At 38.4% G+C, this 13,516-nt stretch overlaps 1 protein-coding gene across 2 annotated transcripts; it reads left to right on the top strand.

The window, feature by feature from the left end:
- Nucleotides 1–441: 441 nt before the first annotated feature.
- On the top strand, nucleotides 442–10,508 carry ENPP5 (ectonucleotide pyrophosphatase/phosphodiesterase family member 5). 2 transcript variants are annotated; one of them, XM_063097044.1, is made up of 4 exons: nucleotides 442–487; nucleotides 2,953–3,811; nucleotides 5,281–5,457; nucleotides 7,737–10,508. In XM_063097044.1, the coding sequence occupies exons 2-4, from the start codon at nucleotides 2,983–2,985 to the stop codon at nucleotides 8,168–8,170; spliced, it is 1,440 nt and encodes a 479-aa protein (XP_062953114.1). In that variant the 5' UTR covers nucleotides 442–487; nucleotides 2,953–2,982; the 3' UTR covers nucleotides 8,171–10,508. The 2 variants fall into 2 exon arrangements, with proteins under 2 accessions (XP_062953114.1, XP_062953113.1); XM_063097043.1 differs by having other exon boundaries at nucleotides 449–626.
- The last annotated feature ends 3,008 nt before the right edge of the window (nucleotides 10,509–13,516 follow it).

Here is a 13,516-nt window from a genome sequence, read left to right as displayed (position 1 = left end):
AGGGGGTGGGGGTAGGTTGAGATCAAGTATCAGAGAAGAGAACAAAAGTAGCTTTTAACAAAAACTGTGATAAAACAAACACAGTCAGCGTTAGAGAACACCAACCGCTACGGTAGCGCATTATAATCTCTTCGCATCACTGACCACAGCACGACTGGCCGTCCAGAAGCGGCACATTGCAGGACGGTTTTGCGGGTGGCCTGGCACCGTGAGGCCCTCAGCGAAACCCGACCCTCTCGGGCCTCCCAGCTGGGTCCTCGTCGGCCCTTTGCTCCCGTGAGTTCCCTCCCACTCCATTCTCCAGACCCGGGGCGCAGGCCCCGCCCCCGGTGATTGACAGGCGGCGCAGCTACTCCCAGGAGCCTGGCTTTCACTCGGCAACCCGGGCAGAGGTGACCATCCCGCCGTAGCCAATGGGAGCCAGGAGGCGGTGCGGGCGGCGGGGAGGCGGCGCGGGTCAGGTGCTGTGCGCCTAGGTAGCGTGCAGGTGAGCCGCTGCGGGATCGGGGGCATCCCTCACTCCTGCCACCTCCCGGCTGTTACCCCCGGTCTGCGGGAGGGAGCTTTCTCCAGGCCCACCCTCCCACTGCCATAAACGGATGCGCACTGATCGGATCGCTGCGAGGGTGAGTCCGGGGGGAAAGCAGCTTGCCTCCCGGGGACCCACATGGCTCCCGTGGGCCCCCAAAGCTATCCCCCCTCCTTGCCACTGCACACACAGAAAGCCCACATTGAGGGTCTCGGTGGGCGGGATGTCTGGGAATTGGGAACGCACTCTACCCGCGATCCTTCTCTGTGGCTACGGTGGAATTCAGGTGGGGAAAATGGGACGATACATCCGCTCCCCTTGACGTCCACTGGCTCTTCACAAACCTACACCTTCACTTTCCCTCCTCTTCCCTTTAATTGGCGCCCTTCCCTCCGGGTTTCCAAGGCTGTTTGTGGGGGGGAAGGATTGGAGCGGAGGAGGAATTGGAAAGCAGCCCAGTGAAATCTGGACCCTGATCTAGGAATTCCACTGCTTTGTACAGCATTTTGTGCATGGAAAAGAAAGAAACCTGTGATTTCTTTCATCCCCACCTCCACCTCTCTGTTTATTGCTTTGTGTCATTGATATAATGATGCTGGTTCTTCTTGCCAAACATTCCTAGGCTTTATACAGCATTTAATCTTTGCTTATGTTGGTTTGTCCCAGGAAAGCAATTCTTTCCTGCTTACCACAATTGCTGATAATTCTTAATTTGCTAGGACGGATGAAAATGAGGTGTTCTATGTAGTAGATTCTCTCTCTCTCTCTCTCTCTCTCTCTCTCTCTCTCTCTCTCTCTCTCTCTCTCTCTCTCTCTCTCTCTCTCTCTCTCCCCCTCTCCCCCCTCCTCCTCCCCCTCCCTCTCTCCCTCCCTCCCTCAAATTATATATGGTGGTTACTAATCTTCTTTGTGGTAGGAAGGAAAGAGAGAGAATTGGGGGGAGAAGGGAGAAGGATGGAGGAACCACCATCCTCAGCCAGATAGGTTAGTAAATATATTCGCAGTTCCCTAATTGCATTTCCCCTATTGCTACTATTTTTAATTTTCCCTCCAGAATCGGAAAAATCATTGCCATGTAAGAAATCGTTTTTAAATTTCGTTTTTGAACTATTGTCTTGAAACCAATACGCAAAACAATTTCAGTTTAAGTAATGTCTAGGTGAAATCACAGGTAAAAAACAAATAAAACAAATTTAATTGCCCTCAGCCAATATGCATAGTTTACACACAGTTTCAGCAAAGCAAGCATGCCAAGCAGTTTTTATTTACCCACACCTATAATGTAGCAAGGAAAGACAGGATCTAATTTCGAGGTTTAAAAATGTCTTCAGCGTGTTCAAATTAGGAAGATGACAAGATCTGAAATCAAGAATTTTTTTTGCACAAAGTATGGTTACATTGAAGTTTTGGTGGGTTTAAAAATACCTTTATGCAAGAATGGACAGGAAAAGGGGGGAACAAAAGATCCTCGCTTGATTTGCAAGCCTGATGAGAACTGACAAAATTTACATACGTATTGTTTGTCCATACTGCTTCTTACTAGCTTTCCTGAATAGAATAAAAGCTTTTTAGACATATGTGCAAATTTAAAAAACAACAACAACCTTAATGCAAAGAGATTTAATCCTGGGAAGTGCTTTTTCTACACATATGACTGTTAAGATTAAATGTTGACTAATTTAAACATTATGAAAGTCAACTTCAAATTTCAGAATTATGTTTCTGTTTATTCTTAGTTTAGAATATAATTGTTTAGCTTTAAAAAGGCTATGATTTGATCATTAATAAATTAGTGCAGATTACATTTCACAAATATATTTCAATGTCACGAATTTTATTTCACTTCAAGAAACCAAGTTCATCTATTTTCCTCTCTCTCTAGTAATACCTCTAACTATGATCAATCAAATATAGGGGATGGCTTTGTAAACCAAAAATGTATATTTCTTCTCTTCAAAAAAAAAAAAGAATACCAACACTATTTTCAAATTTTCTAATGATACTTTTTGTTAGGTTCCTATAGTTGGTCTAGCCATAATGATAAATATGTTCACAGGTATTTACTATATAGGAGTTTCTGATCAAAACTCAGAAATTTGGGTCAACCTGAAAATCTTTCTGACAAGTTGTACATAAATTATATATTTTAAAATGCTGTTGGGGAGCTCATCTAAATAATTCCTTTGAGGGATGTTTTAATAAATTCTTGGAAAATAAAAAAGTTTTAAAAATGTAAATAAACTTCATAGCTTTATTATACGTGTAGCTCCAGGTCTCTTGTCTAAAATGGAATTCTGCCACATAATTTTTCCCAGCTGTGATTTATGATATAACTGTAATTACTAAGCACCATTACTCTCAGTTTGGGGTAAAGTATACAAAATAAAATTATTGCCATTAACTTCTATATGTTTATTCTACAGATTATCTTACACTGATCAAGTACTTTGAAAATGACTTCAAAATTTCTCTTGGTGTCCTTCACACTTGCTGCACAAACTCTTTCAACTACATTTTCTCTCCAACCGGACCAGCAGAAGGTTCTACTAGTGTCATTTGATGGATTCCGTTGGGATTACTTATATAAAGTTCCAACACCCCATTTTCATTATGTTATGAAATCTGGTGTTCACGTGAAGCAAGTTACTAATATTTTTATTACAAAGACCTACCCTAACCATTATACTTTAGTAACTGGCCTCTTTGCAGAGAATCATGGGATTGTTGCAAATGAGATGTTTGATCCTATTCTGAACAAATCTTTCTCCTTGGGTCACATGAATATTTATGATTCTGAGTTTTGGGAAGAAGCAACGCCAATATGGATCACAAATCAGAGGGCAGGACATACTAGTGGTGCAGCCATGTGGCCCGGAGCAGATGTGAAAATACATAAGAGATTTCCTACTCACTACATGCCTTACAATGAATCCGTTTCATTTGAAGATAGAGTTGCCAAAATTATTGAATGGTTTACATCAAAAGAGCCCATAAATCTTGGGCTTCTCTATTGGGAAGATCCTGATGACATGGGCCACCAGTTGGGACCTGACAGTCCACTCATGGGGCCTGTTATTTCAGATATTGACAACAAGTTAGGCTATCTCATCCAAATGCTGAAAAAGGCTGAGTTGTGGAACATTCTGAACCTAATCATCACAAGTGATCACGGAATGACCCAGTGTTCTAAGGAAAGGATAATAGAACTTGACCAATATCTGGATAAAGACCACTATACCCTGATTGACCAATCTCCAGTAGCAGCCATCTTGCCAAAAGAAGGTAAATTTGACCTGAATGTTGATCTGAAGCTAGGTCTGCTTGCCCCATGTGATGAAGTGAATTGAGAATTTCTGTTTCTGTGCCCTTAAATTATACTTGCCCATGTCATGGTAATATTCTGGGTTTTATTTCTTAGATCTCAAAAAGACAAAATCTCTTTTCTCAGAGTCTTTTTCCTTTTTTCTAGAATATTGATGCTCTCTCTATATTTATAGCAGTAGGTTTTAACTATTTTGGAATCAGAGAATAGGATGAAATCTACAGCCTCCCTTCTCAGAAAATTAAGATGGAAAGATACACATAGAATTTCAATACAATTAACAGTGATTACATGGAAGTCCTAAAGCCTTCTGTAGACCCTTAATTAGGACCTGCTTAATAGGGAAGCAGTGGAGTATAAGAAGAAGAAAGAGCTTTGGTCAGTCTGAGATTTATTTTCCTTACTTATAAGTGGAAAACAATATCTTGAACTTTTTACAAACCTCTCCTGGAATCCTCAGACCAAACCTGTCATCTCAGCCTAGTCTCCATTTAAAGATAGGTAAAGGTTCAACATCCCAAGGTCACAAAGTATGTGGCAGAATAGACTCAGGTCTGCTCTTCTGACTTATATTTTATCACCTTGTAGGTGGGGCTTTGATATCAAATGAGAGAGCAAATTCTGAAAAGCTGGAATATCTCACAAATGAGAATTCTATCCCTTACAGGGGAATTAAGAGAATCATATAAAACAGTGAATGTTAAAATACACATGTGCGCCTATACACAAAGTTTTCACCCAACAGCAAGTTTTTTCTTGTTGTGTAAGAAAATCACATTAACCCTTCAATTTCCAGTATAAATTGGAATGGTTTTCTCTTGTTGGGGTGTGGGAGGCAGGGACAAAACCCCAACAAATGGATTTGAAAAAGATGAAAAGGGTTGAAGACAGTGCCCAGGTTTACGGCATTTGCAGTCACAGGGAGTACTTTTACAAAACCTCCAGTGTTGTGAGGACCTTTCCATTTTATGAGCTGCTTTCCACCTCCAATCTGTCTTTTCCAGCACCCACCTTCCACTTACCATATTTTCTTTTCTACAGATTCTCTGTCTCTGCAACTCACAACTACCAGAACTTAGCTCTTTGTATTTGTTTGGGTATCCTAGACATTTTACTTTGTGCCACTAATTAATATGTGTATGTGAGTGTGCATTTAAATCTTTAAATTAGAGATTGGAGATTTCTGGTTCTATAAAATGTCCTCTCTTAATTCTATAAGGTGAATTTTCTTATGACAGAAGCTTAGTTATTTCTCAGTTTTCCCCTCAAGATTCTTTCCCTAAAAGGGATGGAGTTCTAACATGTTTGGCTATATTTCATTATGTTCAGCTCGTTTGCTTTTTACCTCAATAGGGAATCTGTTGCCCGTGGTTGGTTGGTTGTAGTAATGAGTGTTTTGTTCTGAGTGCCTCTCCTGCCTTCCCTTTAGGTAAATTTGATGAAGTCTATGAAGCACTAACTCATGCTCATCCTAATCTTACTGTTTACAAAAAAGAGGAGATTCCGGAAAGATGGCATTACAAATACAACAATCGAATTCCACCAATCATAGCAGTGGCTGACAAAGGGTGGTATATTTTACAGAATAAGTCAGATGACCTTATGTGTGAGTATGTTACAGTATTTCTTCTCATTCTTCATGGTTTTTTGCTAAAGTGGAGGCTATGGATAATACAGCAATTTGTACACTGATGTTTTTATTCTGTTACTTGAATGGTGAAGGAACCACACTGTCAGTCCTTAAACATCTGGAAATTTTTTTTAGACAATGGTCTATGATATACATGAAATATACGAAAATGTCCCTTTAGGGTTCCTATCATGTTTATTGACTAAAAGACAAGCAGTTGCCTAACAATGACATTTGTAGTATATCTGTGACTCATAGTAGCAGATGTGTACAGGTACGTGGTTTCTGGTTCTTAAAAGTTTTTAGGTACAGATAATGATTTGTAAACCAATATTTAATCACACCGGGGAAACTGCTTTAAGAATTAAGAAGACCTTTAAAAATAATTTCCTTAGGCATGAAAATAATTTCTACTTTTATATGTCCAGATTTTCATGTTTTGGCCAGGTAGCTCTTCTGTTAGAGGGATTGCTCAAAAAAGACTGCTGTCTTTGAGGAGATTTGTATTTTACTTAGTATAAATTTAAGGGAGTGCTCTAGAAATTCTAATTTGGTAAACTATAATTACACAATAGATGGTCACCTCTATCTTTGATAGAAAACCTTAATAATGCTCCTATTTATATTACGTTATGTTCGCTTATTCAACAAATAACTAAATATTGGCCACTGCAGAGTATATTCAGCCAGAGTTCCACAAGATAATTAAGCCCTAATGTCCAAAAGCAGTGGTTCTTAAAGTGTGTCCAGATCACTTGGGAACTTATTAGAAATGCAAAATCTTGGGCCCAACCCATACTTACTGAATTAGAAACTGTGAGGGAAGGGCCTGGTAATCTTTTACATGCCCCCCAGGAGCCTCATACACACTAAAGTTTGAGGACCACTGGCTTTACACATCCATTATTAAATATTTCTACTGGATCAAGCATATATGGTAGGGGCTACTAATAAAAAACAAAGTCCCTGTTCATGGGAAATGTTTCAGGTAAGTCATCATGATTTAATTTAAAATCTGATTTTCTAATAAGAAGTGTGAGATGAGAAAATCATCTTTGCCTTCATGACTGAGAGCTGAGATCCCAACTTCTCATAGAAATGAACACCACAATCATCCAATCAATTACAAATTATATAATGGCACATCTCCCAATGTTATTATCAATTAGTTAAGTAGAATAGCACAGTACCCTGTCAGATAATTACTAGTGATTCAAAAATCCAGCATCATTTTTACTTGAATAAACTCAAAAGAATTGTGACATTTAGAATGACTTCCTTAGATGAATTTTGCCAGGCAAATTTCAAATTACTTTGAGATGACCAGGGGTCAGTATATGAAATTCAGAGAAATTGATTTAGGATTTTTTTGTGGCCGTGTTAGTGTTCCCATTGCATATTTCCTGTAGCAAGTATAGTTATTAGAGATTAGTTTACTAGTCTTTCTCCTTGCCACTTTTAAAATAAAGACAGTCAGTTTCCTTTGGTTCAAGCCATCAAATCCGCAGTAGCTCCTTTGCCTTGCACCTTGATATAATGCTAGGCACACATGCATTTAAAATGCAGCTTTTATTATACAGTTTTCATCTTTCAATTTTGTATCATTTGATACATATTTCAAAAGTGCCCTAAAGTTTTTACTTCATTTGTAGCCACATTAAAGCACACAACGCTAAGTTGGAACCTGATCTGAACCACCAAAGTCAAAAATTTTCCACTGTACCTACAAGTTCTTGACCTTTGTTTTTTAGTAGTGGTTTGTAGCTGTAACTAGAGATTTGATTTTGTGGTCTTTTATTTTTCTTATGAGCGTTTCCCCTTTTATTGGTAATTATGAGTTTATTGTTTTCATGATAAGAATAAGAGCACCTTTATCCCTTTATCTTTATAACAATAATTGGAACATAGAGTAGATACTCGGTAAGTATTTGCTGAATATTACTTTGCCAACCACCAAAAAAAAATTATTACTCTAATTTTTCCCTATCTTGGCTCTTTACCTTTAGCTTTGCCTCTTTATCTTTCCTCTGTGGCTTAAGTAGTGCTAGCCTGTGAGAAAGGTTTGTGATCATTTGAGTTTTCATTTCCTGAGTGAATGGTGATGTTGACAACAGCAGAGATTGTTTGTCAAAGATTATTTCTAAAGGCAAATTAGGTAAAATTTGCATTTAAGTTCAGAACTTGACCATACAAAAATTATTTCCATTTGAATGTCATCTGGTCGGCTAACTTATTCATGCATTTTCTCTTTACAGTAGGCAACCACGGCTATGATAATGCATTAGCAGAAATGCATCCTATATTTTTAGCCCATGGTCCTGCCTTCAGAAAGAATTTCACAAAAGAAGCTATGAACTCCACAGATCTGTACCCACTGCTGTGCCACCTCCTCAATATCACCACCATGCCACACAATGGATCATTCAGGAATGTCAAGGATATGCTCAATTCAGCAACTCCAAAAGCAATTCCTTATACACAGAGTACTACCCACGTCCTTGGTAGTATAAAACCAAGCGAATATGAATATGAGCAAGAGGAAGCATATCCTTATTTCATAGGGGTTGCTCTTGGCAGCACTATAGTGATTGTATTTTTTGTAATTTTCATTAAACATTTAATTCAAAGTCAAATGCCTGCATTACAAGATATGCAGGCTGAAATAGCTCAACCATTATTACAAGCCTAATGCTATTTTGAGTGGAATTGCACATAGAAGTGGAGAATGTATAATTATGTCAGTGTTTGAAGGTTAAATTCTAGGAAACCAGTTTCAGACATTTGCAGTGACCATCAAGCATATATACATAATTTAAACAGTCTCCCTCTCTCTGTCTCTCTCTCTGTCTCTCTGTCTCTCTCTCTCTATCTCGCACACACACACCCACACACACACATACACACACACACACACAGGGACCAAAATACTTATACCTGTTAAGGATTAAGGATGTGAGAATATGTCTCCATTGTTCTCTCTAACTTAGGGGTAGATAAGATCCTGCTTTATTTTGATTTGGCACATATAATGTATACATTTCGCAACTTTGCACTATTTAAAGTACCTTATACACTGCACTTTAAATTACTCTCCTAATGGGTACTTTTATTTGAAATGCACTTTACGGACAATTATGTCTTATACCTTGGCTGAAAATGACAATTTTTTGCACCCATATTACAGAATATTTGTTATTCATTGTTAAACTGAACGAAATTTCTAATTCCTGAATGATGTACAAATCTATCCCCTTAAAACAAGAAGAAAGTGAAAACTTGAAAATTTAATGTGATCACCTTTGTACCTTGAATTTTGGAGAGATACATTCCCAACAACACGTTGCACATGTAGGTATTTCTTGCCATATTTCTTTCCAGAAGACATAAGTTTTCATTTATTTTTCCCCTCAAAAGATTCAAATACTGACAGAGTCATTCGAAATATATTGTTTCTGTCATAAAATTAATTATCACTATTTCCTGATTAGTCCTATGGCTCTGATTTTTATAACAAAGACACCGTGAATATACATTTCTTTCCTGGTAGTCTAGCAGTGGCCTGAATAGATCAGGTACCATCTCAGCAATGTTTTTTCTCTTGTCTGTAATTATTTGCTTCTTTGAAAACTAAATCACTATTAATCACATTAAAAATCATATTCGATGAAACAATGTTTGTTTTCTTTCTGGTAGCAGGTAGTAACAGAGCACAAACATCTTTAAGATTTGAGCATTTGAAAATCCAGAGTTGCAAACAAGCACCAACTGTATTTGGTAAAATATAGGCCATTTAATCCTTGGAAAGAGCTGAATGGAGCCTGGAAAAAAATTAGGCAGGACCACGTTAGAGATGTTCACACTGTACCCAGAACAGTGGTAAAGGGTACCTGCTAGCAAAAACTGCTGCCTACTGGCCTGAGAGAAAGATTTGTTGTCATTTGACTTTTCATTTCCAGAACTGAACGGTGATGCTGACAACAGCAGAGATTGTTTATAGAAGACTATTTTATTTTTAAAGTCAAATTAAACTAACTCTTAGTGGTAACAGGTATTGAAACACAGAGGAGCTGACATTATATAGCCCCGTTTCAAGAAATATTCGAATGTCCACCTACCAGGTGTTCAGTGCAATCAGGATGAATCCAAATTCACAAATAGGCTTCTACCTCCTCGGTGGTATTTTTCACTAACCTGGTCATCTCAGCCTCTCTCATTCCAATAACCTAATGCTGTGCTTTAGATCTCTATAGTCAAGAAGTTTGGGAGAGATGTATTACATATGGCTTCACAAAGGAAAGCAGAATCCCTGGAAAGCTTTCCTTGAAGAAAATAAAAGCAGTTTATAGACACATGACTCCATAGATAATAATGTTATTTTGTGCATATTTATACACCAGTTGGCTAATAAGTAGGTAAAGTGGTATAACTAACTATTCCAGAAAGAAAAGACAAATCAGATGTGAAGAACAAATGAAACTGAAGTTAAGTACTTCCTAAAATTAGGTGAATGATTATTATTTTTTTAATGATAATACCAAGGAAGAATGTTAACACCTAATTCTCATCTCATTATAAAACCTTATTAGGACAGAATGGAATGACTGGAAGTGACCGACAGATAAGAAAGGTGAGAAGTCAGACGGTAGATAGCAAACTCCCCAGGAGTCTGGACTCTGGATTAGACATGCCAGAATATGTGGGCACTCACGTCAGCTTCTTTGTAGCTATGAACTTACTTGTATTATTGAAATGTTAGTATAATGACTGGAAGACAAAATTAGTCCATTTTAAAGCATTATTATTCAAATGCTGTCTGTACATTTAAATTAATTGTTGCACTAAGTTCATTTTAGAAGGGGCTATGAGCAGTAAGAAGAAAGTAAATTCTGTAATATCAATGAAAGCACTAAAATCCTGATAAGATTTGATTATTGGATGGTTTATTTTATTTATGGATATACTCCTGTAAAATATCATCAGGAGAGTTTACCTGAAGGAAAATAAAATTTTAAACTTTTCTGAGAAAATCTTGTCACTCATCCTTTGATAGCTTTTGTGTTGTTCTATTATACCTGCATGTCTTCACAGTCAAACTTTGTATGCAGTGAACACAAATTAGCACATGAAAATAAAATGTAGACTAGCTAATCTTACTAATTGCAAATAAGACTTTTTTAAAAGTCAGAGGAATGGAGCCCCCCTTTCAGTTTTGCTCCATATGCTCCACCATCAGCCATTTCATACAATTCATTTATTGATAAGATTTTTCTCATTCTGCATGTGTGTGTGTTTCAGTTTCTTCTCCCTCTGCCACCTGGTATTTAAATTTAAATTACTTTTCAAAATGCTTTCTATCCCTGTAAGGTAAAAGTAGCACTCTGTTACTAGCTCTTCTAGTTCTCATATTTTTTCAGCTAACTGAAGAAGACAAAGTTGATAATCACAGATCTAGGAAGGATCTAAGGGATCATTCAACCCCTTGATTTAAGAAGGGCCCTGGCAGTGCTGTGAAGAGACTTACATAAGATTGTACTTCAAACACTTCGTAGAAAGATTTGTATTATCTTTTCATTCTATTTTTCCATGAACTTTTTGAAGTCTTCTTGTATTAGTGCCAGACCAGAAGCAGGACTCAGGTTTCTTGGTTCAGTGTGTACTCAGTCGAGTTCCAGTCTAGGTTGCTTTACTTCTAGTTCATCCTAGGGGGTAGCCCTTGGAGATCCCATCCCAAACAGGAAGTGGTTAACCCACTCTTGGGAGGTTCTGTACTCCAACTCTTGACCTTCAGCTGTGCAAGGCACGTAGCTTTTTTTCCAGATTGGCCAGTGCCCCAGGACAAAAATAGTCCTGAATTCTGGACTCACTTCCAGTGTTTCAATCTTCTCTGAATCTCACCCTGTTAATTCCTTATTACCTTGTAGGTAATTTCACACTTTAAAAAAGACATTAAAAATATATTTTAACCTCTGGTCAGGTCAAGATAGCATAGACCTGCTTTTCCTTGCTCCTCCTCAGCATACTATAAACCCTGGAAGTGGTGCAAGAGACTCTGAAAGGTGGTAAGAAGGTGGTGAGCTGGTTGGGGACCTCAGGGCTGGAGGAACAGCACAGTGGCAGGGCTCCACTTGTTCCACACACAACAGAAGGAGGCCACACAGGGCCTGTACTTCCCAATCCCCACCTAGCAAGACAGCAACTCAGATAATCTTAGTCCTCCCCTGGATCAAGGAGGTGTCTCTGACAACATCAGCTAATCCCATATCACTAGCAAGAGGATCAATACAATCAATGAAGGGTATCATTTGGGAACCCTGTTAAAAATAAGCAGCCAAGAGAAGCATTCTCCTTCCTCACCAGTGGGACTGAGACTCTTCCACCAAGAGATGTAGAAGAGGGCAAGCAGAACTTGCAAGATGGACCTGGCTACAGTAGACAACACCTAAAAAAGGGACCTAGTTAAAGCAAGTGGCCCTGTCTGGGAAGCTTCTTTATCCCCAGTGCCTGAGACTCTCATCCTCACCCCAAAGATAACATAATGGGTGGGGGGAGTACCAATCAGGGATTCCCACTACACCCACTCCCCCACCAAGAGACAACTGGCAGCTGGCCTGGGAAAGACGCTGTCTTCCTCAGGTAGAAACAGCCAAGATCAGTAGGAATCTCAGCAGCATCCCATAATCCAAGCACAAAGGTTATGAAAATTGAGCTGTCATTAGAACCACAGTCCACAAAAGTAGGCCAAGACCTTCATGCTAACCTAAACAGCATGACTTTCTGCTAAATGTCTGCTGGCTGGTTAGCTTGCTTGGGAGAGTGTGGTACTGATAACAGCAAGGTCAATGGTTCAGAACCCTGTATGAGCCAGCAGCCAAAAAAAGGAAAAATTAAATGGAAACCATCTTCTCTTAACATAATACATAAAATATCCAAGATACAACTGAAAATCACCTGTTATACTTAGACCAAGAAAATGACAACTAGAATGAGAAAAGACAATTGTCACCACCAAGATGAATCAGATGTTGGGATTATACAAAATTTTAAAACAGCTATCACAAGAATACTTCAACAATCAACTGCAAATTCTCTTTAAAATAAAAAGTAGAAAATCTCAGCAAGGAAAAATTATTTTTAAAAATGGAAATTATAGAACTGAAAAATATAATAACAACTCACTGGATGGGCTCAATAGTAGAATGAAGTTGGCTGAGGACAGAATCAGTGAATTTAAGTACAGAACAATAGAACTCATCAAATTTTAACCAGCCTCAGGAACCTGTGGGACAGGAAGAAAAAAATCTGACATTCATATATCATCAGGGTCCTAGAAGGGGAGGCTTAAAGATTATTTGACAAAATAATGGCTAAAAATTTCTTAAACTTGACCAAAGACACAAATCTACAGATCCAAGAAGTGGAGTGAACCCCCAAGAAATCGACACCAAAATATATCATAAGTAAACTCGTGAAAAAGACAAAAAATCTTGGAAGTAGCCAGAGAGAAGCAATGCTTTTTCTGTACAGGAACACCAGTTCTAATGACAGCAAGAAACCATGGAGGCCAGAAGGCAGGCAATGGCACATTATTTCTAAAGTGCTGGGAAAAAAACCACTGTCATCCATGAATTCTATATACCATGAAACTATACTTCAAGAATGAAGGGAAAATCATCCTCAGAAGTAGGCTTAAAGATAGGCTAAAGGAAGTTCTTCAAACAGAAAGAAAATGGTTTTTAAAAAGAAAAAAGAATCATGGAGCATGAGGAAGGAAGAAGGGAAAACTGCCTTTACTTCATTTTATAGATGAGGAAAGTCAGGCACAGAAAAGTTAAGTAACTTGTGTGAGGTGAGGTGGCTACTAAGCTGAGATGGAATTCAGACTCGGGCAATCTCACTCCAGAGTCCATACTCTTCTCCACCACATACAATCTCTCAGAAATTTGACTCTATCAATACATGGAAGACTGAGTATTCACTTATGCCTCTCCCTTTCATCCAAATCACTAAATGTTACAGAAATTACATACACACACAC

The sequence above is a fragment of the Cynocephalus volans genome, chromosome 5 (assembly GCF_027409185.1).
Source record: "Cynocephalus volans isolate mCynVol1 chromosome 5, mCynVol1.pri, whole genome shotgun sequence".
In the NCBI taxonomy this organism is placed as follows: Eukaryota; Metazoa; Chordata; class Mammalia; order Dermoptera; family Cynocephalidae; genus Cynocephalus; species Cynocephalus volans.
Note: the sequence above shows the minus strand (reverse complement) of the source record. Positions and strands in the feature narration are given on the sequence as shown.